The sequence below is a fragment of the Passer domesticus genome, chromosome 3 (assembly GCF_036417665.1).
Source record: "Passer domesticus isolate bPasDom1 chromosome 3, bPasDom1.hap1, whole genome shotgun sequence".
Lineage (NCBI taxonomy): Eukaryota > Metazoa > Chordata > Aves > Passeriformes > Passeridae > Passer > Passer domesticus.
The window spans coordinates 95170775-95196487 of record NC_087476.1 but is presented as its reverse complement, the minus strand read 5'-3'; the positions used below and the strand labels follow the sequence as shown (position 1 = coordinate 95196487).

At 38.6% G+C, this 25713-nt stretch overlaps 3 protein-coding genes and 1 long non-coding RNA gene across 6 annotated transcripts in view; 1 reads left to right on the top strand and 3 right to left on the bottom strand.

The window, feature by feature from the left end:
* Positions 1-981: 981 nt before the first annotated feature.
* Positions 982-5723, bottom strand: CRIPT (CXXC repeat containing interactor of PDZ3 domain). The gene is made up of 5 exons (XM_064414476.1): positions 5637-5723; positions 4736-4801; positions 4259-4313; positions 3503-3606; positions 982-1442 (listed from the first exon to the last, which is right to left on the bottom strand). The coding sequence occupies exons 1-5, from the start codon at positions 5650-5652 to the stop codon at positions 1378-1380; spliced, it is 306 nt and encodes a 101-aa protein (XP_064270546.1). The 5' UTR covers positions 5653-5723; the 3' UTR covers positions 982-1377.
* PIGF (phosphatidylinositol glycan anchor biosynthesis class F) overlaps positions 5706-25713 on the top strand; it is a 25921-nt gene continuing 5913 nt past the window's right edge. Inside the window, exons 1-6 of the mRNA XM_064414475.1 lie at positions 5706-5752; positions 5958-6204; positions 7835-7926; positions 8771-8887; positions 13394-13502; positions 24370-24503. Of these exons, the coding sequence (XP_064270545.1) occupies positions 5977-6204; positions 7835-7926; positions 8771-8887; positions 13394-13502; positions 24370-24483 (660 nt within the window). The 5' untranslated portion in view covers positions 5706-5752; positions 5958-5976 and the 3' untranslated portion in view covers positions 24484-24503. The remainder of the gene's footprint in view (positions 5753-5957; positions 6205-7834; positions 7927-8770; positions 8888-13393; positions 13503-24369; positions 24504-25713) is intronic.
* Positions 9635-17942, bottom strand: LOC135297186 (uncharacterized). Of its 2 annotated transcripts, XR_010359229.1 has the most exons (3): positions 17861-17942; positions 11654-12019; positions 9635-9894 (listed from the first exon to the last, which is right to left on the bottom strand). It is a non-coding gene; the product is annotated as an uncharacterized LOC135297186 (long non-coding RNA). The 2 variants fall into 2 exon arrangements; XR_010359228.1 differs by having other exon boundaries at positions 9635-12019.
* The window catches only part of RHOQ (ras homolog family member Q), a 24193-nt gene continuing 16876 nt past the window's right edge, over positions 18397-25713 (bottom strand). For both annotated transcript variants that reach the window (XM_064414471.1, XM_064414474.1), the window contains exon 5: positions 18397-25077. In XM_064414471.1, the coding sequence (XP_064270541.1) occupies positions 24922-25077 (156 nt within the window). In that variant the 3' untranslated portion in view covers positions 18397-24921. The remainder of the gene's footprint in view (positions 25078-25713) is intronic.

Genomic DNA, 25713 nt, shown 5'->3' with positions numbered 1-25713 from the left:
CCTTGTATCAAACCAGAGCTGAAAAGCAGGCAGCCTGCTTTGATCCTTTAAATTTGACGTGTATATATAAGCAATTACATCATAGAAATCAAACCAAGTATTTAAAAGTCAGACTAACTTAGAAAACGATGAGACTGAGATATTTAGAAATTGATACTCATTATTTTATTGCCTTGGGCCACCTGATGCCATATGTAAAGTCTCCTTGGAAGTTAACAGGGGAATAGCTGATCAGTCCTAATGCCTGTGCTGGTTTTGGATGGGGTGGAGTTCGTTTTCTTCACTTTTAATGTGTTACTGGGGCTGTGTTCTGGATTTGAGCTGAACACAGAGTTGATAATACAGAGATGTTTTTGTTATTGCTGAGCAGGGCTTACACAGAGCCAAGGCCTTTTCTGCCTTTTGCACTGCCACAATGGGAAGGAAGTTGGGGCTATCTGGGAGACTGGGAGGAGACACAGCCAGAACAGGTGACCCCAACTGACCAAAAGGATATTCCAGATCACATGACACCATGCTCAGTGTATAAAGTGGGAGGAAGAGGAGAAGGGGAGACATTCTAGTGATAGTCTGTTTTCCCAAGAAACCATAACAGGTGACGGGGCCCTGCTCTCCTCAAGATGGCTGAACACCTGCCTGCCCATGGGAAGTAGTGAATTAATTCTGTGTTTTGTTTTCCCTATTAAACTGTCTGTATCCCACGTTTTCAGGCTTTTACCCTTCCAATTCTCTCCCCAGTCTTGATGGTGGGGGAGTGAGGGAGCAGCTCTGTGGGGCTTGGTTGCTGGCTGGGGCTAAACCACAACAATGCCAAAGAAAGAAATGGCAGGGCAACACACCAGATTTCACTAGCTTAACAATCTGTGATTTAACCAACCATACTGTAGGCAGAAACAAAATACAAGAGAACAATTGCATTAAAATCTGAAGAACGAGGTCATAATAGTTTGGGATGACAATAATTATAAATATTTACAGGCATACAACTAAACAAAGATACTTTAATGAGGTGATGCAAGTTCATATTTAATCTACAAACCATTACCATTACAAGCAGAAGACTTGTGATAGGGGGGAAAAGAAGTATTAATCTCAAAGACCTGTGTTCTAATAGTAATCTAGTTTCAACCTATCCACTGGCATCTTCTCCATCCCTTTGAACTCTAACAGTTGCTGAAAGCCATTATCTTTAAATACCAGTTAATATTAGTGCTAAAACAACAATAATCAAATATTATGTACATTTTAGGCAAGCAGTCTTCTTTACCTCTCATTCCAAGTACTATCTTTCAGAAAGTAATATTCACAAATCATTTTAGAGAAAAGTTACTGTACAAAGACACAGAAGATAAAGTTCATAAAGACTAGTCAGTACAATTAGACAGAAGTTTGCTTGTAGTTCTTCGTATCCAAGACCTTCTTGCCACACATTGAGCAGATGCCTATAAGCACACAAAAAGTGTGTAAATTATTTTGAAATTATTAAAATCTTTTCTCAAAAACACAGTTACTATGTTTTTGTAAGCATCTTTTTCAAGAAATTGTTCAAATGAGCTCTTATTAGCAATCTATCTGTTCTCAGACATGTTCTCAATAGATACTACAAACTTAGAAATAATATTGTAACTCCTAATACAAATTAATATGTGCAGTGTGTGCGAGATCCTTCCACTGAAGAAAATAAGCTCTATTTTGAGAGCATTATTTTTCACAATACTGCTGGAAGCCTCTATGATTTGCTGGAATGCCTGAAGAGAGCCAGGAAAGGCTCACTTCTTGACCAATGGTGTACTGTTAATCCTTTTAAGTCACGTACACAAACAAGGCCTGAGATGGACAGACAGTAGCAGGACTAAGAAAATACAGTCACCAACAACCTGACTGCTAAATGGGGCATTCACAGGTGGGGTGCTTCAGAGAACTGAGGAAGTTTAGAACATGTTTTCATAGAATTAAGGTATTTATAGAGCAGGAGTGAAAAGCAATGAACACCAAGAATACTTGAGAGTTGAAGTGATGAACACTGATGTCCCAAAGGACTTTGTCCTAAACTCTGAGAGTGTCAAGTCAAAAGACCAGAGCACCACAATGTACACAAGTTTGGCAGAGGGGTGGGTTGTCTCAATCTTTTCCTCTCCTTTCAAAAGGTGCTAAATCTTTTACCTGGTAGAACACACCTCAATTTACACAAACATTCACCTGCAGACAAAAAATGTCAAGTGGCATCCACTCCTGCTTTCTCCAAATTGTGTGCTTTCATATACTGACATCATGAGTGGACATGTATCTAGCAGTCCATCAGGGAAGAGAACAGCTGGGAACATGGCACATGATTTACTCTGGAGACCAAAACTCAGCCCACTAAATATTGACTTCAGGTCTAAACTGAGGATTAATTAACTTGAGACTGCCTCTCAATTTCAGAGATATGCAAAAGCTGAAGCACTGAGCTGTATGACTGCATTTGCTTCAGGAAGTATGCCCTAATGACATCTTTGATGGTCAGAGCTAGAACCTTAGAAAGTTCCTAATTTTATGAAGATAACAGGTTCAACCTGGAAAGGTACACAGACAGACAAAGATCAAATCCTGAAGCCCACCCAAACCAGATATAAACCTAAGGAGTATAAGGTTCTACTGAATGGGGTTCAGGCAGCTGTCTGGGGAGGACCCAGCAAGCAACACTCCTACAGCAAGCTGCTAAACCACTAACTGAGAGACACAGCACGTATTTACTGAACAATTAATTTCATAAACAAAGCTTACTAGTGGTTAGCTGCAGCTTTACACCTAAAAATCAGTTCATCTCATGTGCTGCAAGAACTCTTTGACACTAAATCATGTAACTGACTTCATTATGCTTTTTCCCATCCATGAGTTTTAGATTTAGCTATGATAAAAATGAGAGAGGAGGGACCAGAAAAGGGACTGCAACAAGCAACTGAGTTTTAGGAGAGCTGGGGATTTTTGGGATTTTGAGGAAAATCAGACTTGTTAGATGACAGTTCTCTATGCAATTGCCAAGATTAAGTTTCCAAAAGTACTGCTTCAGACACCAGAAACATTCTATAAGAAGTAGAATTACAGATGACAATGGTTGAAAAGCATCTCCTTCAGTCTCCAGTCCTGCCCCACTCAAAACAGCCAACTTGGATAAGGCTGCCTCAGGACTGTTCAAGCCATTCTCTGAATCCCTGCTGTAAATACTCCACAACCTCTGATGGTACCTGCTACTGGAGTATTTGATCACTCCCAAACTGAAAAACTGCTTTCCTTGCATGTAATTAGAATTTCTCACAGTCTAACCTGTGTACATTATCTCTTATTCTATTACTGAGTACCTAAGAGTCTGACTCCATGTTCCCTGTGCCTGCCTATCAGTAGCTGAAGATAGCAACTAAATCTCATCTTAACCTCCTCCTCATAAATACAAATTCAAGTGCTGCACCTCCCCTCTTGTTCCAAGCCAAACTGGAGTATTTTGGCACTCACTGAAACTCACCTTTTTTATAGGCACATCCTTGACAGTAGTGGGACCCTGGCTGGTGGACAGAACTCTTGCAAATCCGACATATTGCAAATTTGTTCTTTCCATAAGGATCAAACCTGGGGAAAAGGAGAAGTATTTTATTTATACTCCTTGAAATTAAGTCTTTTTTCTGCCTCATCCTAAAATGTCTAAGCCAGAGGATGCAGTCAGAAACTCCAGCAGAAACTGTAATTTAGAAAAGGGACATACAATAATTATTTCTAACAGGCTACACAAAGTATGCAGAAAAGCTGCCACTTTCCCCATTAAGAGACGTTTCTTCCACCACAGACAACAACTTCATGAAAGCAGAACTGAAAATGTTTATTTTTATTAAGATACTACATTACTTTGAACTTAAACACCTTCCAGCAGCATCTTGCCCTCTGCAAACAGAAAGTCTTGCACACATGAAGGAAATGCTCAAGAGATTATCCTGGCAAGATTAGCACAGACAATAAATATTCTCAGCTTCTCTCCTACAAAAGCATCAAATCCTAGCAATTCCAGTGAGAACTGCAGCAAAATACTCTATGACTGAGCAGAAAGCACCCATGAAATATGTATGGACATATTTTTACCAACAAATCAAATACCATAATCCCCGCAATTTTAATTGATTAAGTGTATTTTGGACAAGTTTGGAGTAGTTGTCCAGCTACGCAGGAAACAGGCCTCAGTTAATCTGCTAAAGGATGTTCTTAGCCAAAATCAGCGTTAAGTACTAACCTTGCCTTCTTTGAGGTCAATGCTTTGTTTTCATTTAATTTGCGACCACCGCTTTCTAAAAAAAAAAAAAAAAGAAAAATCAATATCCCTGTTCCAAGCATACTTTAAAAATCTTCATTTACGACTTTTACATGTATGCAAATAAAGTCACAAAGAGAGATAAAACATTCAGCACAGCATTAGGGGACAGGGTGACAGAACACTTTATGCTCCATTTAAATGTTCTGTGTATTGTCCTCCCATACAAGAAGGGAAAAAACCAGAAAACAAAACCAGACAAATTCAATACTGAAGAGTTCTGGACAAATAAATTCTCAGTGCATTAAATCAGCATGGGAGGGAAAGTACATGACTTAATATTTAACCTGATTAGTAATATAAAGCTTTGGACTTAAGATGGTAACATAGCTCGGGTGCCCAGCTGGCTTTATAATACAGAAACCTCAAAACCAAGCTGCTAGACCTTGCTGAGGCTACCTGTAGTGTTTCTGGCACCATCTTTCCATGTGTCAGGAGTGATCACTGTTCCAAGCTTCTTCTCGCCTGCATAAGGAAACATTACAAAGGAAAAAACCTCAGAATCACAGAGTCAAGGAGGCTGGAAAAGCCCTGTGAGTTCATCGAGTCCAGCCTGTGACCAGCCACCACCACATAACCAGCCCTTGGCACTGAGTGCCGTGTCCAGTCTTTCCTCAAGCACCTTCAGGGACTGTGACTCCACCACCTCCCTGGGCAGCCCATTCCAATGCCTCATCTCCATGACTAGGAAAAAATTCTTCCGAATGTGCACCCTAAAGGTGCTCTGGCCCAGTTTAAGACGATGTCCTCTTGTCCCACAGATTGCTGCCCGGCAGAAGAGGCCAATGAATCCCACGGCTACACCCTCCTTCCAGGGAGCTGAAGAGGGCGATAAGGCCATCCCTGAGCCTCCTCCTCCCCAGACTGAACAACCCCAACACCCTGGGCCGCTCCTCATCACACCCTGTGCTCCAGACCCTTCACCAGCCCTGCCGCCCTTCTAGGACCCGCTCCCACCTCAGTGCCTTTGCTGTAGCGAGGGGCCCAGAACCGAGCACGGCACTCGGGACGCGGCCTCACCAGCGGGGAAATCCCTCCCCCGCTCCTGCTGCTCACGCTATTACTGACACAGCACACAATCATTTAAACTACGCGCATTAATACGCTCCACAGGCGGAGAACGACAGCTCACACAGGGCCCGGCCGGGAACCGCCACCCGCGGCCCAACCGGAGCCACCCGGGACCCGCGGCTGCTGCTCCGCTCAGGGCAGCCCTGGCTTTCCGCAGGCAGGGCAGGGCAGGGCAGGGCAGGGCAGGGCAGGACGGGTCGGGCAGGGCGCCCCGCAGCCCCGTACTCACACTTGTCGCACACCATGGCGGCCCCTCACAGCAGCCGCCGCTTCCGGCACCGCCCCGGACGTGCCGCCGGCCGCGCCCCGCCGCCTTCCGCTGCCGGCGGCGCCGCGCGCTCCGCGGTAAGGGGCGCGCGCGGGGTTCGGTGTTTTTGGACAAACGCCGCGTCCTGCCCCAAAACCCTGCCCCAAAACCCTGCCCCTCGCCCCTGCCCCTCGCCCCGCCGGGGCCCGCAGCTGTGCCCTGCGCCCCGCGGGCCGGGCGAGATGCCGCCGTGCGGCGCTGGCGCGGCGCGGCGGTGACGGGGCGGCGCTCGGTGTGTTGCAGGTGCCGGCGGGCGCTCGCCATGAGGGAGGCCGAGGTCAGGAGGCTCCTGGCCGCCAACCTGCTCTGCGCCCTCGCCATCGTCCTGGCCGCCGTGGCCCCCGCCTTCTTCCTGGACGGGTTCAGCGTGCTGGGAACGCACCTGACGTGGCTGTGCGTTTGCTCTGTTTGTGTTGCTACCCTAAATATAATCTTGCACTTAGTCCTTAAACCAAATCAGTCTCCTAAGAGACGTTCCTTTGCTCACAAGGTAAGATTTATTTTTTTTTTAATTCTTAACTTATTATCAGTACAGAATGGAAGCAAATTCTCTGAAATAATCCAATGAGAAAGAAGACAATTTTTGATGATGAATTCTCACTTTCCATTAGTGAATTGAGTGTAGCACCTGTTGGAACAAATTTTTCAGTATTTTCATGATGTTAAACTTTCTCTACCTGTAAATAACCTGTGCAGGTGGGTGATTCCATGTTTTCCCGCTTCCTGTCAGTGCAATGTTCTTTGTAGTCCCAAGAAATTAAAATTAATGCAAAATTAAATGTCACAAAACTAATTTTGTTGTCCAGGCCTGGCTCATCTTCTTGATAAGTGGATATGTCAGGAAAAAAATGTCATCACACTTTCCTCGTGTGTAGTTGTAAGTTTGTAATAACTTTAAAAGGAAAAAAAAAACGTTTTCAGAATCTGAGACATAAAAGAGATGCTGTGCTACATTTCAACAACTGAAAAATCACATGGAAAAGTATTAAAATGTCTGCATTTCCTTGTATGATGAAATTGGCATGCAGAAGAATCTAAAGTTGGGAGAAACTTTTTGTAGTTCCAGTTTGCAACAGGGAGCATTAAGAATATGAATCCCAATGAAATACTTTGGAGCAGAGGGGTTTTGGAGCAGCACACGACTTGCCCAGCAGTGGGGGAATACCCCAGAGTTTTGAAGTCGGGGATAGTCTTGTGCTCCTGACCTGCTGAGCCAGGCAAGATGTAGAGCTCTGAGGTGGTTCTTAAATTAAAAAACCCTCTTAAATCATCCCTGCCAGCAGATCTTTGTGTGCAAAGCTCCTGTCTAGTTTTGCTGACTGAGGAGGGTGTGAAATGCACAAAACCATGATGGAAAGCAAGTGTTTTAACCGTCTGTGATTTAAAAATGAAGCACACTTCGTGTTCTAGGTGAGATTTCATCCCAGGAAATAAATATAGAAAGGAATAAATATAGAAAAATAAGGGTTCAAGGCAAGTTACGGATTTTGCATTGGTGACCTGATCAGAACAGACCTTACCAGAACTGTTTATCAAGTGTTTTTGCTTCTACATGATCTAGTGAGTACCCAGAAACTGTTAAGTCCATTGAAAATTACGTGTTTTGCAGACTTACATAAAGTTACAGATATTTGTCAAATATATTCATAATTTAAGATGCCAAGTTCAAAATGTAGTTTTAGCGAATGTAATTTTGATTCTTTATGTAGCAGAATTTTTTATATTGTATGTTTTCTTGCTTTTAATTTTTTTTTCACTTTTTGTGAGAGTTGCCTTTTAATTAATGGATATGACAGTCAGATGTAAAACAGAAGTGTAAAAATGTCCAATAAAATTACTTCTGGTTATCTTGTAATTTCTGGTTATATTTTTTGTATGTTTGTCCTGTTTAATGAGATGAACAAAAAAAAATTGTCAGTGGAGTGTGATATTTTTTAATTAATTATTTAAAGTATTAATATATGGAAAACTGTTTTGAAATATGCCATGCTATTATGTTGTGCTGCAGGTGAAATGAAAGAAGTAATCAGAGTACAATGCTCTTGATAAGATATAGACTGTGTGTGTTACTTTTGTTCTGTTTTGAAGCATTATTCTGATATTTCATTGCTCTTTTTTAGATATCCAGATTTCTAAAATGCTGTATATACTTTTTCATGTCTTGCATACTATTTCACACGATTATTGTTCTTTATGGAGCACCTCTCATAGAGTAAGTCAGAAGACCCTCTCTTCCTCTAAATGTTCTAAGGGGCAGCTCTCCTTGCAGATGTTGGTATAAGTGCTTGTGTATTTTCTGGTACAGTGGAAGTTAAGGGATCAGCTCCTAGCTGGGGGAAGAAAGGTGGCTGTTTCAGCTTTCTCTTGGTTTTGGGTTGGTTTGTTAGTTTACTTGTTCAGTTGTGGTTTTTTGGAAGTCAGCTTTTAAATGAGATTTCTGTAAATAAAAATTGTAACACAGTTACAAACAACTCGTTTAATTTTTATGTTAAGCATATGGGCACAAACATTTTTTGGAGTTTCATTTAGTCATTTTCCCTGTAAGATTCTAAACCACACATCTTGCTTATCTTTTATCCTTTTGATGTTAGTGTTTTAACTTTTATGAAAGTTTAAAGAAAGAAGTGTGCAGCAACCTGGGTTTTGAGAGATACACTAAGTTGCTGACTAACAATAGTTTCATGCAGTTTGGTTTCATGGTTGCTGTCACAACTGGGAAAATAAATGGAATAATGAAGTAAGTATCCAAGCATACTTCAATTTAGAACTAATGATCTATGTGAAGTACACCTGTGTTTTTTTAAAAATGTTACAGGTATCAGGCATTTCAAAACATTACTACATCTCACTCTTGAGATAACAGCAAAACTCTTTCCAGCTTCCTTTACTATACTACAGAGTAAGAATAAAATATTTTTTCTTTTATATGAGGTTTAAAAAAGCACACATGCTTTTAAAAGTTGAGTTAGAGTTGTTTTTTCTTCCTAAATCTTGGAACTTTTAGAACATTAGCAACCACCTCACCTAATTTTGTAATGTTCTTTTTCTTTTTGTAGGTTAGTGACTGAGACATTTTTGTTTGCAGTTCTTCTCTCTACATTTACTACTTTACAGTGCTTGTGTTTGCTGGGACCAAACATACAGTCATGGATACGGGTATTTAGTAAAAATGGGTAAGTCCTAATCTAAAGTTTCTGACATTTCTCTGAATAGAAGTGGACAGAATTAATGTAAAAAAATATATAATGGAATTTTTGTACAGAAAGGGAAACTTCCTGTATGATGGTTGTGTTTGTTTACAGACATATGAAAGCTTTTCTGACAAAGAAAGATTTATTTGAAGACAGTGATTCAGAAAAAGTGCTTTCTGGTTTTGGTGTGCAGATGCTAAATCTCACTTTATATGTGTTTGAAGGAAGTAAAGTTTCCAGCACGTATTCTACTGAAGTAAAAACATTGTGCAGTTCTGAATGATGGTTGCAAAATAAAGGGGAGACCTGACACTGAGCTGTGCATGGAGAATCTTGCACATGGTCCAGTAGTACCTTCAAAAATACAACTTTTAAAGTAGGAATAGGAACTCAAAACAAACACTGTTTTAAACTTGAATATAATGTTGAAAATTACACATGACACTGTTCTTAATTATATAATATTAACCCATACTCTTTTTTTCAATTTCAAAGAAAGCTGTTTTGAGTGTCAGAGTTTTCAAGCATTAATTTTTTCAGGTGTATGTTTAAAGTAAAACAAGCCTTCTAATTGCATTTTCACCTCCAGTGGCAGCCATGACATTAGCATTTATCAAGGATAATGTATTTTTCAGATGATTTCCATTTTTTCTGCCTTTTTTTTCATTCCATAAATAATAGCATGTTGAAAGACTGGGACACTGAAACATAAAGAGGCTTCACATATGCTTGAGATTCAATGGGGTTTTAGTATTCATTCCCTTTTAATAGTTCATGATGGTGAAGTCTCATTTCAGAAGAGAGTGAAAGGTTGTATTACACTGCTGACCTATGGAATTATTTTTGGTTTGCACTCCTTTAGAGGAGGAGACTTTAATAATAGTCAGGTAAATGTTGGTTTGTCTCAGTTCTCAACTTACCTAAAAATATCTTGAATCCTTACTCAAGTCATTTACGCTTGGTTTTTTTTCAGTGGAAGTGTAAATATGCTGTAATAAAAGCAAGGAGTTGTTTAGACAAAGTAAATCATTGCTGATTCCCTTGGTCATCTTTGGGTGTTTTGTATCTGGAAATAAAAGCTGAATTGAAGTAACAGATGTATGACAATATCAGTTTGCCTTTGTACCAGGTAGATTTTGAATGTCTGTTGATTTCTTGGTTTCCTAGTCTGGATCTTAATGTAATTTCAGCACAATCATTTCATAGGAAACAGTTGTCTTGTTTTGGCACTTTTGCTGTGAGGACTTGTTAGTACTTCTTACTAGTGAGCCATGTGACATAATGTGAGAAAAATATTTATTATTAATGATGTTTGTTTACATTTTGAGTGAATATAGACTACAAAGAAGTCTGTAGCTGGTTTCTTTATGGGCTGTAGCAAGTTGTTAATTTAAAAATAATCCTGTGTTTTTTCGTTTGACTGCATGAAACTGGAATATCTTAGGTCTGGGCATGAGATGAGTGTAGACATGATACATTAAAAGGTTGTGTTTAACTTTACTGTGTGGAATGAGGTGGGACTGGTTAAATGGAAGAAAAGGATGGCTAGGTAAAATTAACAGAGCTGCCTTTCTTGAAAGCAGAGTTTAGGGAATTGAATTGCACTGGAACAGTTAGCTTGAAAGGCTGATTAAGTGTATAGCTTAGTATGAAAAAAAATCTGGTTTTAAGTACTTGAGTGCAATTTAGAGTTAAGTAACCTTAAGCCTACGTGCACCTAGAATGTGTGAGAAAAGTAAGTAAGTTGTGATTCTACATCACAAAGCCTTCCATTCTTAGTTAGCTTTAAGTAAGGCCCTTTTCACTAATTCTGCATTTGGAAAGGGGTGGGCCCATGCCAGCATCCCTGGGCTCTACTCTGACATCTGGAGTTGTGACTGATGTCAGTGTCATGACACTGATCATATGCTGTCACGTGCTGCTGTGAGTGGTTAGAGGGAGGTAAAAGCTGCAGAAAGGGTTATCAGCATTAATGGCAGCACGTGGCTGTTATTTAAATAGTGTTTCAGTAACTTAGCTGAAATAGCCTCCTGCATAAAAGTCTTAAAAAAACTAGTTTTCAATTGCTTTTTCTTTTTCCTCTCTCTCCTTTTGGAGGCTGTTTATTTTAAATCACTGCTCTGAGAAAGCATGTTGAAATTTCCAATATAATAGCAATTATAAGGTATTACCAGGGTAGAAAAGAGATTTTATTTGGATATTGCCAAAAAATAGTAAAAAATCATGATGTTAGGGCTCCTTCCTCTTTTCATATGCCTATTTCATCACTTTGTTTGTGAGCTGCATACTCTTACAGATTTGAAATGTTCCTTCTAAATGTAGGCATCATCACACACCAAGGGCTACTTAGTATTTAGTCCTGCTGCAGCCAAGAATTCCAAATTTTATCTATGATGGAGCTGTCTCAGTAGATTATTTTATGTCAGCTGACCTCTTAATTCAAGCACTATTGGAAGCTGAACTGAATGTATTGTATTATTTAAAGGTGTTAAATAATTACTTCAGGCTTTTAAAGACCTTTCTGCCACTAGTGTTTATTTATTATCTTAAACATTGCTACTTTTGTCTGCGGGATTATCTTAGTTTAAATGAAAGAAATGTGGAAAATGCAAAGTTTATAAACATTGCTGCAGTTGTTAGTCTTATGCAGATGAGGAGTTTATGTGGTGGTTTAAAGAATACCTTCAAAAATCCCAATAAGTGTCAGTCATTCCAAAAAGAGAAGTAAGTACTTAAGTAATGACTTACTTTAAAAAGTAGTTGCTCCTTCAGGATAATGCTGGAGGACAAGTCAGGTTGTCTTTGGGTAGCCAGTCCATGCTGCAGAGGGGTTCAATTAGCAGCTGAAATAGTTGCCAAACTGCCAGTGGCTGTTTTGCACTTGGGCACCGTGCCTTGCTAATTCTGTTGTTTTGCATTTGGACTCAGTCTGATCTCTCCATATGGTGCAGCAGTCTCTGGTGAATCTGCCACACACACAAGATGTCTTGTGAGGTATAACTGTACCTCAGTCAGTCCTGAGTGTATTCTGTTGTCTCTTTCGCTGCTTTAAGGCTGTAGTGAATGTTCTCTTCCTTTTTCTGCCTGACAGCTCTCTGCTCAGTTATTCAGCTTCTGAAAATAATTCAAAAGAATTTTCTGTGTGCAGACTCCTAAACAGTTTTCCAGTTACATCAGGACTTTTCTCTTCAAGAAAAAGAATCTCAAACTGGTAGAATTGTGAACTGGAGTATTTTAAGTTAAAGGGGTTGTGTTATTGTAGAAGAAACAGTTCTGCTCAAAATGTCAACCTTGCACTGTCAGTACTGTAGTCTGCAAGACCTTTTTTTCTGCAAATATTGAAAAGTGGTTGCTTTAAACTTGTGAGCTGTTTGGTCAATAGCAAGTGCAGCAGTGTGTACTCAGAAGTAAAGAAATTTTATTCTCTTCAAAACCGAGTGTTCATGACATGCAACCTAAACAGCACATGCAAAGTTCAGAGTTTACTGTGCATCAGGTCTTCGAGCCATAAAAATGCTCATATTTTTGCCTCTGTTAGCTGAAGCTAGGTGTACATTTATAATCTGAGATGTAGCAAACTTTAAATTCAGATCTCCTGCTGTACTGATGTGGAACAGTGACTGTAGCATGGTTCTCCTGTATTGAAACTGTGCCCTACTACCTTCTGAACATCTGATGCTCGTTTCTAAATTGGTACCAAGTACCCAAATGTTTGTGGCCTGAGCAAAGCAGAGCAATCAGTTGGTACATTGATGGTAGTAAGTGCTCATTTGTTAAACAGAAATCCAGCTTTTCAAAAACTTTTGAACTCAGTAGTGACAGGAGGCTATAAATTGAGAACTGAAGTTATTTAAACTCTCTTGCAACGTGTGCCATGACTGGTAGTGTAAGAGTTCTTTAGTGTGCAAAAAATGTATCCTGCAGCCAGTGTATTTGAACTTGGAGGCACTGCTACCAAAAGGCTCCAATGTGCAAGTGACATTTGCTTGTAATGTTTATTTTCAGTTGATGGAAACTTGTGTCGAAATATTCTCATAGTGGACTTCTATGTTAAATTTTGAATGGTTGTAGTCATCAAATATGTCATCAATAGTCACAATCCTTTGTGAATGTGCTTGTGCTTTTCTGTACAGTCCCACAGTACACTTTCATGTCTGCTTCTCCCTGCAATGTACACAGATATTGAGATAGATTTATTTGCTCACTCCAGCAGTGTTTCAAGGTAACATAGATTAGTTTTTGCAGTAAACATCTCAAGAAAAAAAAATTCCTGAAAGTGTGGTATAAAAAGATTGTAATTGTAGCTAAATTATGCAACTTAGATTTTACTTCTAGTTTGCATGTTTTGGGAGAAACCTGCATGCTGTTTATCAAATATGTGAATTTTTATGTTTTATGTTTGTAACCTCAAAAATTTTGGGAGAAATCTGATCTCTCTCCCGTGGTAACTTCTGCTGTTGTTGAAAACTTGTAACATACTTTTTACAGAGCTATGTCCATATGGGAAAGCAGTCTACAGATTACTTCTGTGTGTAGTATACTTGGAGCTTGGTTTGGAGCATTTCCTATTCCTCTTGACTGGGATCGGCCTTGGCAGGTTAGTATGTACACCCTTACCATAAAGGTTACAAAATACTAATTTTCTGGAGATGCACACTGCACAAAATTGCTCTGAAGCTGTTCAAGTGTATTGTACTTGGTCATAAGCTATTCCTACAGAGTTATGCCAAACTTTTAAAAATTCATTGGAAACATCTGTGCTTAGGGTGTAAGGAAGTAAATTGCATTATTTTTACTTCCAGTTTAAATGGATTATTTAATACCTGAGAGTGTCTGTTGCATGCAAATTTTATAATGGAATAGAGCTCTAATGATTTGGATAAGAAGAAGCTAGACAAGCTGAAGGAGAAATGTGAAATGATGAAAATGTCTTCAAGTTTGCCTTCTGTCTAGTAGCTTTTATTGTTCACAGGTAGGGCAAGAAAGATGCTTTCCTTGTGTTTTAGCTCCCCTCTGTCTTCCATAAAAGCACTTAACAGAAAGTGTTTTAAATGGATTTAGATCAGTTTGTGGAAATGGTATAGCCAAAGCACTGTACTAAACACTTCTGATTCCAAAGGAAGGCAAACATTAGCTTTTTAGTTGAACAAGAAAAAATGTGAAGCTGGCATTGCAGATTCTATCTTTATGAATTCCAATGTTTATGCTAATTTCTTGCTATGTTTTTTGGCATGGAGAAGTGATTCAATTAAATATAACGAAAGTCTGCAATTGCCATAAAATGATGGCACCAGTAACAGCTTCTTCCTACATGTGCTCAGTGTTTTATAACTTTGTCTGGATACCAAACTCATACACTCTTAGCTGAGTAGTGTCTACCAGGCCTGTCCCTAAGCAGATGGTTTCAGAGGTTTCTTCCAGAAATCAGTGTAACAGGCAGCACATTTTCCTCTGTGATATTGTGGAGATGCTGTGGCTTACAGCTCTTACACCCGCACTTACAATTTGTCTTCTGTAAATAGCTCACAGCCTGCTTTTATGCCATTAGTTTTTCATTGCAGTAGTGTAATTAGACATTAGAATTTGTATTTCAAAAATAATGGAGGAGTAGATTAGTATTGTACGCAAAACATTTTCTTCCCTGAAAACACTTGGTTTATTCTTGCAAGATGTTTCACCATCAATCTGGCATAGGTATGTGTTGACACTGATTAATTGTTGACAGACATGAATGTAACCAAAAATCGAGGGATTCACTGAAATACAATCTCCTATCTCCTTTCCAAGTCTTACTCACTTCCCTGTCCTGATGAGAGGCAAGCACTTTTTCCTTGCTCAGATGCAATTTTAAAGTAGCATGTCTCATCTGGCAGGTTTTGTTTTATTCCCAAAATCTCAGACTTTGCTAATGTGCTGTGTATAAAACCTTCACCTTTTATCCACCAATGATATGAGGAAAACTTAGATCAGGGGGCTCTGATTAACAAAACAAAGACACTAATAGCTGAAGACAGATACTTTAGGGAGAGTTAATTTTTAGTTTTTGGTCCATTCCCACATGTTCCAATAGTGGGAGAAACAAGTTTGATAATGGTTTGAAAATTTTTGCTGATTGTAAACTCTTCCAAGTTAATAAAAGCCAAACAGGACTGAAAATTTAGCTCTATAATCTACACTTAAGCATCTCAAATGACACTTTATGACTTGTCAGAAACAGCAAAGCATCTGCAGAAACTTTAGATACCCAGACTTGGCACTGGCTGTTTCTGGGTATGAATGCTCCCCAGTCCTCCCTGTGTGTCTGAAATTTCTCTTTTCCTTCACCATCTCCACCCTCATTTCTGACATACTCGTGATACCAAAGTTAGCAGGGGAGAGTTTATGACTCAAGCTCTACATCAAAGATCTTTTGCCTAGATCTAGAGCATTTGCTGCTATTCTTTCCCTTCCCCTCATTTTTCCCATTCTCACTTCTCCATCTGACACATTATAGAGTTTTAAATAGTGGGATGGGGGAATAAATTTTTTTTGTTCCACTTGAGTCTGACCTGCTTGATCTTTAATGATGTGGGCAGTTCAAGAGCAGCCATAGAGAGTTTGCTTATCAGTCCTGCAGGCTACCACTCTAACAGTCTTTGAAAACTGCAGTTTTAAAGGCTAATTTTTTAAGATATGCTACATTAGGGGAGATGAAAAAAGTTCTGGTTAAAATGTAGTTTTTACAAGTCCAGTTGTTTCAGCAAAGCAACACAGTGAAGTACCAAAATTGTAATAGGTCTTCAAGGCAGAAATCAACCTCTTTAAAATAGCTTGTCAGGGATCCTGTTCACAACTTTCAAAAGTTTCCAATCACCTATTAATAATCTAATATTTTTGTGAAGGCAATCTCTTAAATATTGGTCACTAAACCATAGAAGTGAGGGCAGTGTCCTGGCCAGGCATTTTCAGTATTTGCCCAGGAGACACTGCTTCCCAGCATGCTCAGCTCAGCCAAGAGAAATATTGAGAGATATTGTGAATCAGGTTCTGGGGAAACACAACTTCATGCAACAGCTGGATGTCTTTTGTCTTTTTATTCCTACTGAACAGTGTGGATTCAGCAACCCAGGTATTGCATGTAGTAGCTGCATGGCTATCTCAGAAATCTTCAGAACCAAGAGACATTTCTGTTCTTCAGAAGTTCACTGGGCACTGGCACAAAACCTGTTTTTGCAAGAGTATTCTTTTTGCTACCTGATGTCAGGTGATTACAGAAACTCACAGTAAATTCTTTCACTGTAAAAGAGAAGTGCTCTCTGTGTTGTCTTCAACTTCAGACAGGGGAAAGAATGATCCTCAGAAAAGTCTGCTGTTCTTGCAGATCTGTTTAGTTTGTGAAGGAGATCTTTAGTGCTGATTGCCCCTGAGTGACCTAACCACTTACTGAACGTAAAAAGGCCTGCACATAATACAGCTGCAGGATTAATAATAGTAGTATTTTTTAATCTCCCCCAAATACAAGGACTGCTAGTGTTTTGCACAGAACTTAAGTTTGCACAGAACTCTGTAGAACATCAACTGGTATGTTTAAGGGAACACCTACAGATTAAATTCCAAGCAAAGTCTGAAAGAAATCATGTAGATCTTAATGTAGACTTAAAAGTAATCAGAACCCAGTCAAAACCAAATTACTTCTAGATAGCTGCATGAGTAAAGTATTAAGCTGTTGTGCTTCTGACATCAGCTGTTTCTCATATTAGCCTAAAAACAGAGAGCTTGAGGATTACGGTTTTGGATTTACCCTTTTCCTATCCAAAAATGGACTCAAATGGAACAGCTTAATCTTTGAACTCAAGACCAGGTTCTGAGATAAAAAGAGGTTTCATTAGTGATTATTTTCCTTCTTGTATTTTAGCCTTTGTGCTGTAAACAACTTTTTTTGATCTGTAGTGAAAGTGGTTCTGTTTCAAACTAGAAAATGTGGTTTAAATCTATTACTTGGGGAAGACTAAAGTGGTATTATTAGAGAGCAGTGTTAAGGCCTTTAAGCCTGTTTATTGCAAAATCTGGTTCTGATGTTTGTATTGATTATAGTTAATATTTGTGGGTTAGCATGCAGTGGAAACACAGCTGCATTGCTGCCTGTAACTTCAGACAATTCATTATTGGCAGATGGTCACAGAAGAGGTGAAATTGTTACTACAAGAACTGGATGGATCAGCAATAATTGAGAAATAACACATGATAAAGCAAACCAAAGGGGTTTTGCTGCTGCTCTTGGGCTCTGTTGGTAGCCCTGGACTGTCAAAAGTTGTCAAAACCACAAAATACCCAGCTGTTACAGAAATACTATGTGTTTGGGGTGAAAAATGCTATTGATTTAGCTTTATTAAAACAATATAATATGAGACAAGGTAAACAGAAAAAGTCACTGTGTCTTGAATTGGCATATTTTTCCACTTAATTGGGATTTAGCATTTAATCAATCTGGTGTCTACACTTTATAAACTGTAGACAGTTTAAGAGTGTCTACAGTCAACTTTTAAATTGAAAAATCATTCAGAAATGGGAGAATGTAAAGCTGCTTCTGTGAAGTCTGGTTTGTTCATAGAAATGTCTTCAAATGGAATGGTAGTCACTCACCTAAAGCAAACAAGAGGTTGGAGGGAGTACTGAGAATGCTGGAATCCCAGCAGGGTATTAAATAAAGCTATCTGCAGTATTCTCTAAGATACTTGTCTAATTGCCACGCTCATACCTACCACAATTCTTCTGCTTTGTGTCCTTCAAAGAAAAAGCAACATTGGTTTCATGGTTTGCTACTGCTTCCCTACCCTTGGCAGTCTGAGTCTATCATATTTTCCTGCAAACTTAATAGAAGAACTGAAAAATTACCTGGTAATCATTGCTTTACATTGTAGTTGAGATGTAGCAGCAGAATTTGAGAAGTCTTTTGTACTATTTCCTGGATCTTACCTGGTCAGAAAATCAGATGTCAGCATCCTCTGTGTCTTTCACTAAAATTTGTTTTTGCTTCAAAGTACTTCAGGGCTCTGTGGAGTAAACCTGATGATGAATTTCATAACGAGAGTTCCAACTCATGTGCTAATGACTAAAGCCCAAATGCTACTTCATCCTTACTTATTTACAAACCAAAGGAAACATACTGCTTCTTTATACATACGTCTTGTGACATGCAACAAAACTGAGATAAATACAGATGTCTCAGAAAATCTTCACTTTATTTTCCATGTTTTAGTTTGAAAAATATTGCATACAGGGGATATTCAGATTAGTGTGCCTCTCTACCCTTAAAAATAATGTTAATTGCATTTTTTTAAACATGCAACAACTTCTATGCTAAGTAAATATTACTTAGCAGGAACAGAATATTGTTTCAGAAATAAACATTAATGTTCTGAATAATGTTTGAAAATGGAGATGAAAAATATGTAAAGTATTTCTGTTAGAAGTATAAAATTTATTGCTGAAAGTCAGTTTGTATCCTATGATTCGGGTTTTTTTCATTATTCTGTTGTTCTTAAAGCAACTTTTAATCATGCCATATATGTTACTCCTCTGCTAGCTTTAAGAAAATTTTTGTAACTATGCAAAACAGTTGGTCAGGGAGGCCTAGTCTGTTGTTATTCCTGGTTGTAGGTCTGTAGAATTCAGCTTATCTCAGACAAAGGTAAAGATAATTGCCTTACAGGCAGGAATGCAGGTTAGGCACTACAATAGTTATATTTCTGTATTAAAAACAAAAAAAAACCCCAAAACAAAACAACAAACTTTCCAGGACTTGTTCTGCCAGGCATGTTTCATTTAGACTGGTGTACTAATTTTGCCAGTGTTTTGAGATTGTTATCTCATTTTTCAGCAATTTTTAAAATAGTTTGCAGCACTTAGTTGTGATTATTTAAATAAGGGTATTCTAGACAATTTAGAGTTTTACATCCATCTCAGATGCCTCCAGGCTGCTGAAGCACAATGGATATGTAAGGGTTACCGTTAGCTAGGACAGCTCTACAAAGAAATAGAAAATAACTTCCTTTGTTACAGTTGCTTAGTTTTTCTAGATTGTGGGTTTCAAGCTGATGGTGTGCTTTTAATAACCACGTGTGATCAGGATCCTGGCTGCATGTGTCACTGAGAAGTGGAACCTTAGAACACACCACCAGTGAAACAGAAGGGAATGATGTAGGAGTTACTAGGCACATCCTTTCTCTACTCAGCTTGAGGAAACTAGTTGCAGAACAACATGGTATAGTTGAAGACCACAGCTTTATCAGCACACTTATATGTGGTGGAACTATTATTCCAGACACAGCATTTGCCATTGACTGGATTTAGCTCACTGGGGAATTTCTAGGTTTATTGCATGTTTTGATAACAGACTTTTAAATCATGTCTCTGTGTTTGTTGTGTGCATGCCCTCCCATACATCTGGGGTTTTTCGGTAGCATAATTTTAATCTGTAGTACCTGTTCCTAGTGGTAAAAAGTGACTTTGAAACAATATTCTGCTTACAATGTTCTCATTAGGTAGAAGTAAAATTGCTGTATTCCTACTTCATAGTGTATACTGCAAGCATAATAAGTAGTGTTGATATAGCTCACCTGAGTTGACTGACTGCCATGTAATTTAGCCAATATGACTGTAAATATTAGCCTTAGATACTTCTCAGACATTTGTAGCCTGAAAAATAATCCACAGAATCTTGGGTACAGTTCTTGGTGCTTACTCAAGTAAGCTGAAATGGGAGTATAAACTTTCACTCTACTTGGGTTCTTCTTAACACAGCTCAGAGAGATTCCTTCTTGTATTCCTTTTTGGATCTACTACTTACTGTGAAAATTTTGTTATAAGAGAAGTTGCTTAATATGAGAAGAAGGAATAATACGCAGTTGGAGTTGTTTTAAACAGAGGTAGAAGCTTGTTCCACTTTAGTGTGGTTATCATTGTTTATTTAATAATGTGTTTTCTCAATGTAAACCTTAATGGTGAGATCAAAGGCTGTTATGCTTGCTATAACTTTAGAAAACAAACCCATGAAATCAACTTCTAGTTACAAATGCCAGCCTGAAAAAAGCCTCACACTTTCTTCTTGGTGTGTGCTTGTCAACACACACATTCTGTACAATGTGATAAGACACTTGTAGTTAACATGTGCATGCAACTAAAATAGATTAAAGGCATGTACTGAAGTTTTTAAGACAGTACAGACTAAACAATCAGGAATTTAAGGCATGTTAGAAACAGGGAAAATAATTGTGCTCATTTATTCAGTCTTAAAATGAAACAAAAATTATTACATAGCCTTCTAATTGACAGTCAGAAATCAGTCTTTTGAAACAGTAAGCATACAAAAAATCGTGTTTAGGAATATGAGAAAAACACTCTTAAGTTTACTGCAAAATAAGTACAGTAGATTGCCCCACTGTATTTGCATTTGTATAATGAAAGTTCCAGCAGGCAGCTGCTTACTTCATAATATCTTTAAAACTGTGTTGCTCCTCTGGTCTATAAGAATCTGGCCCTTATGTCCTTATTAATGTCTATGTAATTCCCTTGCATGGGATGCAAGGCTCATAATAGATGACAGAACTGTCATGCAGTCAGCTACATGCACAGTCCAGCAGAGCTGGATACCTTGCTGGGATCCTGCAACATGCTCTGCTTTCCATGCAATATGCTAAGCATTCTCACATCTTAGAATCTTAGGTGTTCTAAAGAGCACTGAGGAAAGCTAGCTCATTTGTGTCCTGAAAGGTTGGCAATTCCTATTTTGAGTCATTATTCTTAAAATTAGTTCTAATATATCTTAAAAACCTTGCCATTCTGCAGTGTCTGTTAAGCTAGCCTAAAGAAATTCCTGTGAAGTCCAGCACTGCTGCCAGATGAAAAGGCAAGGTGAAAATTTAAATGAATAGTGGAAGTCAGAATCATTTTGCATTTAACACTGCTTCATGCTCTGTCCATTAAAATGCATTTTTTGTTCTTGTTAAGATTTGTTTTTGCCAAGCTGCTGTTCAGGTTCCTAGTAGTTATCTACAGGTTGTTACAATTGCCCTTTTCATCATGCATTTGATATGTAAACTGATTCTTCTTGTCTTAGGCTGTGAGAATGGTAGCTGATGCTTCCCAGCTGCTGAGACAGATAAAGCATTTAATGACAGTTTCATAAAAAATGTTCTGTCTCCTGGGCTCCACACACTTTTCTCTCCTTATCAGCCTTTTTCCTTGTGGCCTAACATCTTATTCCCCTGCTGCTGACCCTGCCCAGACATGACATCAGTACTGGGGCAGGATATGTCACCTTCCTCAAGGCAGAAGGGAGCACGATGTAGGAGGGAGGAACTGAGCTGTAAAGTTCTCAGGGGATGGGAGGGGTGTATTACAAGTTGCATATTTTAAGCAAGCAGAATGGAATCTCCTGAAACAGGCAGAGAGATATTTGCTGCTTAGATTTTTGTCACTTACAGGCAGTTCATACCAAGTCAAGGACTTTAAACAGAGTTTGAGATACTATGAAAGAGGGGGCAAAAGCAGGCCAATTGAGTAAGTCAAAGTCATTTAAAAAGGTCCAGAAGAAAGTGATTGGGTCTCAGAAAAATGAGGCCAGCAGCTAATACAAAATAAAGCAACCCACTTCCACAGAAAGAAGCAACCCATTTTCGTAGACAGTCAAAAGCATGTGAAAGTGGTGTTATTTTAGTGCAGCTGATGTGCTTAAGAACCATATCTTAATCTGTCTTTGATAACTTGCTGCTTTAGATATACCCATGGGTGCCTCAGGCTATATGTAGCCTAAAAGCCATCAGTCAAGAATAAAAGGTGCAAAACTGGTATTACTACCTGTTTGTTAGGGGATTTTGCCCGGTCTTAAGGGTTAGAGAAAATGGCAGAAGGACAGCAACACTTCTAAGTGCAGGCTTTTAACTGCTGTGCTTAGGGAGTTCTCCAAAGGCCAAACTGCCCTCAGAACTACTTTGGGCTGTCCAAGCAACACAGTAAGAAAAAGTGCCTGGCCTGGTACCCCTCTGTTCCATGCCACTAGAAGGGATGAGGTGGTGTCTCTTTCTGTCTTACTCATAGATGGGGAGATGGCATGTTTTGTGGTTTTTCTCTTTGTTCCCTATCTTTTCCACCTGCCATTTGTGAGTGTTCAGAGGTCACAGATTCAACTGTTAAGAAAGAGAGCCTGAAACTTATGTAAGGTAACACTGACTTTTAAAAACCAAAGCAAAAACTGAACATTTTAGAAGACAGAGGCATAATTAATATTAAAAGTTACATAGCTATTGAAAAAGCATGTCCCAGGTTGCATTTCAGTCAGGTGAAAGAGGTTACAACAATCATCAGAGATCTTTTTAATCATACCAATAATCACCCACTATACACAAAATAGCACAATATACAGGGTCATTGGGTCATCAGGGATATTCGCTCTCTAGTTAGGGGAATATGATCAATTCAGAGTCCATCATCTACCTATAGTTCTGGAAAGCAAATAGGCAACTACAAATTCACCTAATGTAGGTAAAAATTTAATGAAGGATTGATCATTGATCACTCAGCAAATTTGATGTAAAAGCACCACTGTGTTAAGAAGCCTTTGTCCATAGTTGTCTGGATATTGGTGTTTGACTTCATCAGTGGATAAAAAAGTATGACTTACCATCTGAACATTACTGAGTGAGCAGAAGGGTTTCAGGGACTTTTTTATTGTTTTGTCCTTTAGACATGTGTAATAGGCAAAATGTTAGAAATAATTACATTTTGTTTAAAAGTTGAAAAGATCCACCTGAAGTGTAAGTTTAGCCAAGGCCACAAACTTATGTGAGTTTCAAATACATGTAGTACTTACCATGCCAAAGCCTCTCAAGGCTTTTTATAGATGATCTACTATACACAGTAAATGAATGAAAACAAGCAAATCTTTGGCTTGAGAGGCAATTGCTGAAATACTCAGCAACAAAAACAAGCAGCAGAGACAGAATGTATGAAAGTGAAAGAATGAAACAAGGTCAATAAAGAGTACCTAAGGCACCTTGTTTAATAATCATCTTTGCTACACTCCTTAAGACCTCCAAATAACATATAAAGCTGTAAATGCTAAGGAATGTGAAGATGAAACAACTGAGGAGATTGAAGATGAAAGAGCAGAAGACAAAATACATTACTCTTACTCGTAGTTAAAATTCCTATGATCAAAGGATGTGAATAAATATATTCTTTTAAGTGATAATGAAGTAAAGAGAAGAATCAGAGCTAGGAAAATGAATGAAAGGAGGAACCAGTACCATTAAGCGTAAGTTCATTTGATATTCATGAATTGCAAGTCAAAGTGAAGTAAAAAAGAAGGCTGGAGATTGGGATATTTCCTCTATTGTCTAGCGCATTTCTCAGTCTCAACTACTATGGGAGGGAGGGGTAATATCCCCTTTAATTTAAAAAACAAAAGAAAAGTAGAGTCCAGTCCATAGTTGCTTTATGAATGAATGAATGCATGAATATGCACTGTACAGCAGGAACTGCAAACTTGTCCTTGCAAAAAAAAAAAAAAAAAAAAAAAAAAGGAAAATTTTAGAGGCCTGGGAATTGTATTTATTCTAAAAAAATAAATTAATTACCACCTTAGTTGAGACTTTCATCAAATGCAGTATGTAGTGGACTGGTATTATAAGCTATATCTGATGACAAACTGGTTAAGTTCGGCCACTCCCTGGAAATCAATACCAATTTAAAAAAAAAAAGCAGGGAAGAATTCCATTACTACTCTGGCTCAGTACAAGATGGTTTGTTAAAGAGAGTCAGATCTATGGAGTTGGCTTCCTTTTCTTATAATAGAAAATAGAGCATATAATTAAAGCTCTCTTTGACATAACTGGCTTACTACGAGTTTGATGATCTGGGTGCAGGATGTTCAGTCAGCTTCCAAATTTGTGTTCCCTCCCTGCTGCTAACCAGAGGAAAATTTATCCTTTCATGTACTTTTCAAGAAAAAAAGCCAGCAAACCTCTGTCTATCTCAGTCTATGGCCTTATTTGAATACTAATTCCTCTATACACACCTGAAAGTTTCAAAACACCATGAGAGATTGAAAGGAGAAATTGCTGAGAAATCTAGGTATCCAACTGTACAGCAGAGTAGGAAGTTAGGTCAGCTGAATGCTTCAGGGGATATAGATAGTTCTAAGGGGTGTTTTTTTCCACATAGTTTTTGGACTATCAAACTAAAGTCTGCAATAGCCAGAAGCCTGCTTACATTTTAACTAACTGCATATTAACTAAAAACTGTACAACAGCATTTAGTGTTCATGAAGATGATTGTTACGCTTTTGGCATTTTTAGGAAAGCACATCAAGCTTTAAAGTAAAATAAGACTACTGTCTTTCAGTACCTAGACTTTGTGCTCATGAAGTACAAAAAACCACAGACATTTTCCTCATTGTCTGCTTTTACCTTGCATTCTCCCCACAGGTATGGCCCATTTCCTGTTCCCTCGGAGCTACCTTTGGCTATATGGCTGGTCTGATTATTGCACCTCTGTGGATACACTGGAACCGGAAGCAGCTTACATACAAAAGCAGATAACTGGAGCAAAAAGAGACAAGGTATTTCTTTGTGCAGATTCCATACAGACTGTGCAAAAGTTGGGTTTTTTAAGATATATATATATATATAGTCAAAGCAGAAAACTGTCCAAATTCAGTTAGAGTATTTCAGGCCAAGCATCTCCACTCAGTAAAATCACATAGATGCCATTTCAGCATGGTGCAGTTTTTGCTTCCTCTAGACTGTGTAACCCTGAGAGATTGTACCTTCCAGTCTGAATAAAATATTTGTAACAGATGTGGTGGCTTCTTATTACAAGTTCGTTGAGTTTGATTTTATTCCTCTGGATTTCACTGGTTTTAGAAGGCAGAAATGTAGGTTTAACTTTCAAACCTGGAACAAATTCATTATGTACTTAATGCATTGTATTTAAAATCAGTAGAATTTCACAGTAAGCCTGGCCATTGTAAATGTCTCTCACGTGATCAAACAGCAGTTTATGCATCTTGAGCCTATTCTCTTCTTCACTGTGTGTTTCTTTGGAGTTAGAATGGCTATAATAGCTTCATCAAAAACAGTCTTCAGTCCTTTCTGTGTTAAAGCTGAACACTCCACGTAACAGTAGGCTCCTATCTGTCAAGAAAATAAGTTAATTCAATAGCAGTATGTCTCAGCTGTTCAGTTCCATCTGGGCACTTCTGCTCCCCCCCCCTCCCCCCCCCCATAGCAACATTACAATGTTTAGCTATAATCTAAAAAAAGTTATCTGAATGTGTACCCCCCCATAGGAGAAAATAAGATTTGTCTTTTGTCCAAAGATCTGGAAGGTATTTAAGTTGGTTGGTTTCTATGGGAAACAAGTAAATTCTTTAAATTGGCAGTGAAGGCCTCAGGTATGGTTGATCATTAAAGAGCAAAAAATAATTACATTACTCATTTGTGTTTCAAAAATAAAGGCTCTGTAAACGTCCTGATAAGCATTATCCACACCGTAGTCACAGTGGTAGTATAACATGCTCAGATAATGTCTAAAAGATCCTTCCAATATTTTGCTTGAGCGGGAAAGGTCCCTTCCAACCTCAACCAGTCTGTGGATAGTAATTATCTTTGAGTAATATTTGTAAAAGCTATACAAGCTATGTAAGTGTCTACACTGAAAATTACTGACAATTACTGACAAGAAAATGTAATTACTTAGGTCTGCTCATTAATGTAAGTAAGTGTTGTTGACTGGTAAGCAGTCACAAGATTTCATATGTGGACTACTAA

Bases quoted from the DNA above. Each gene is read 5' to 3' on its own strand.
- CRIPT (XM_064414476.1), bottom strand. The intron at 4,314-4,735 runs GTAGCCTCAGCA...TTTTTTTTTTAG, and splicing joins TGGTGCCAGAAACACTACAG to AAAGCGGTGGTCGCAAATTA. The intron at 3,607-4,258 runs GTTAGTACTTAA...CCTTTTCCCCAG, and splicing joins TTGACCTCAAAGAAGGCAAG to GTTTGATCCTTATGGAAAGA.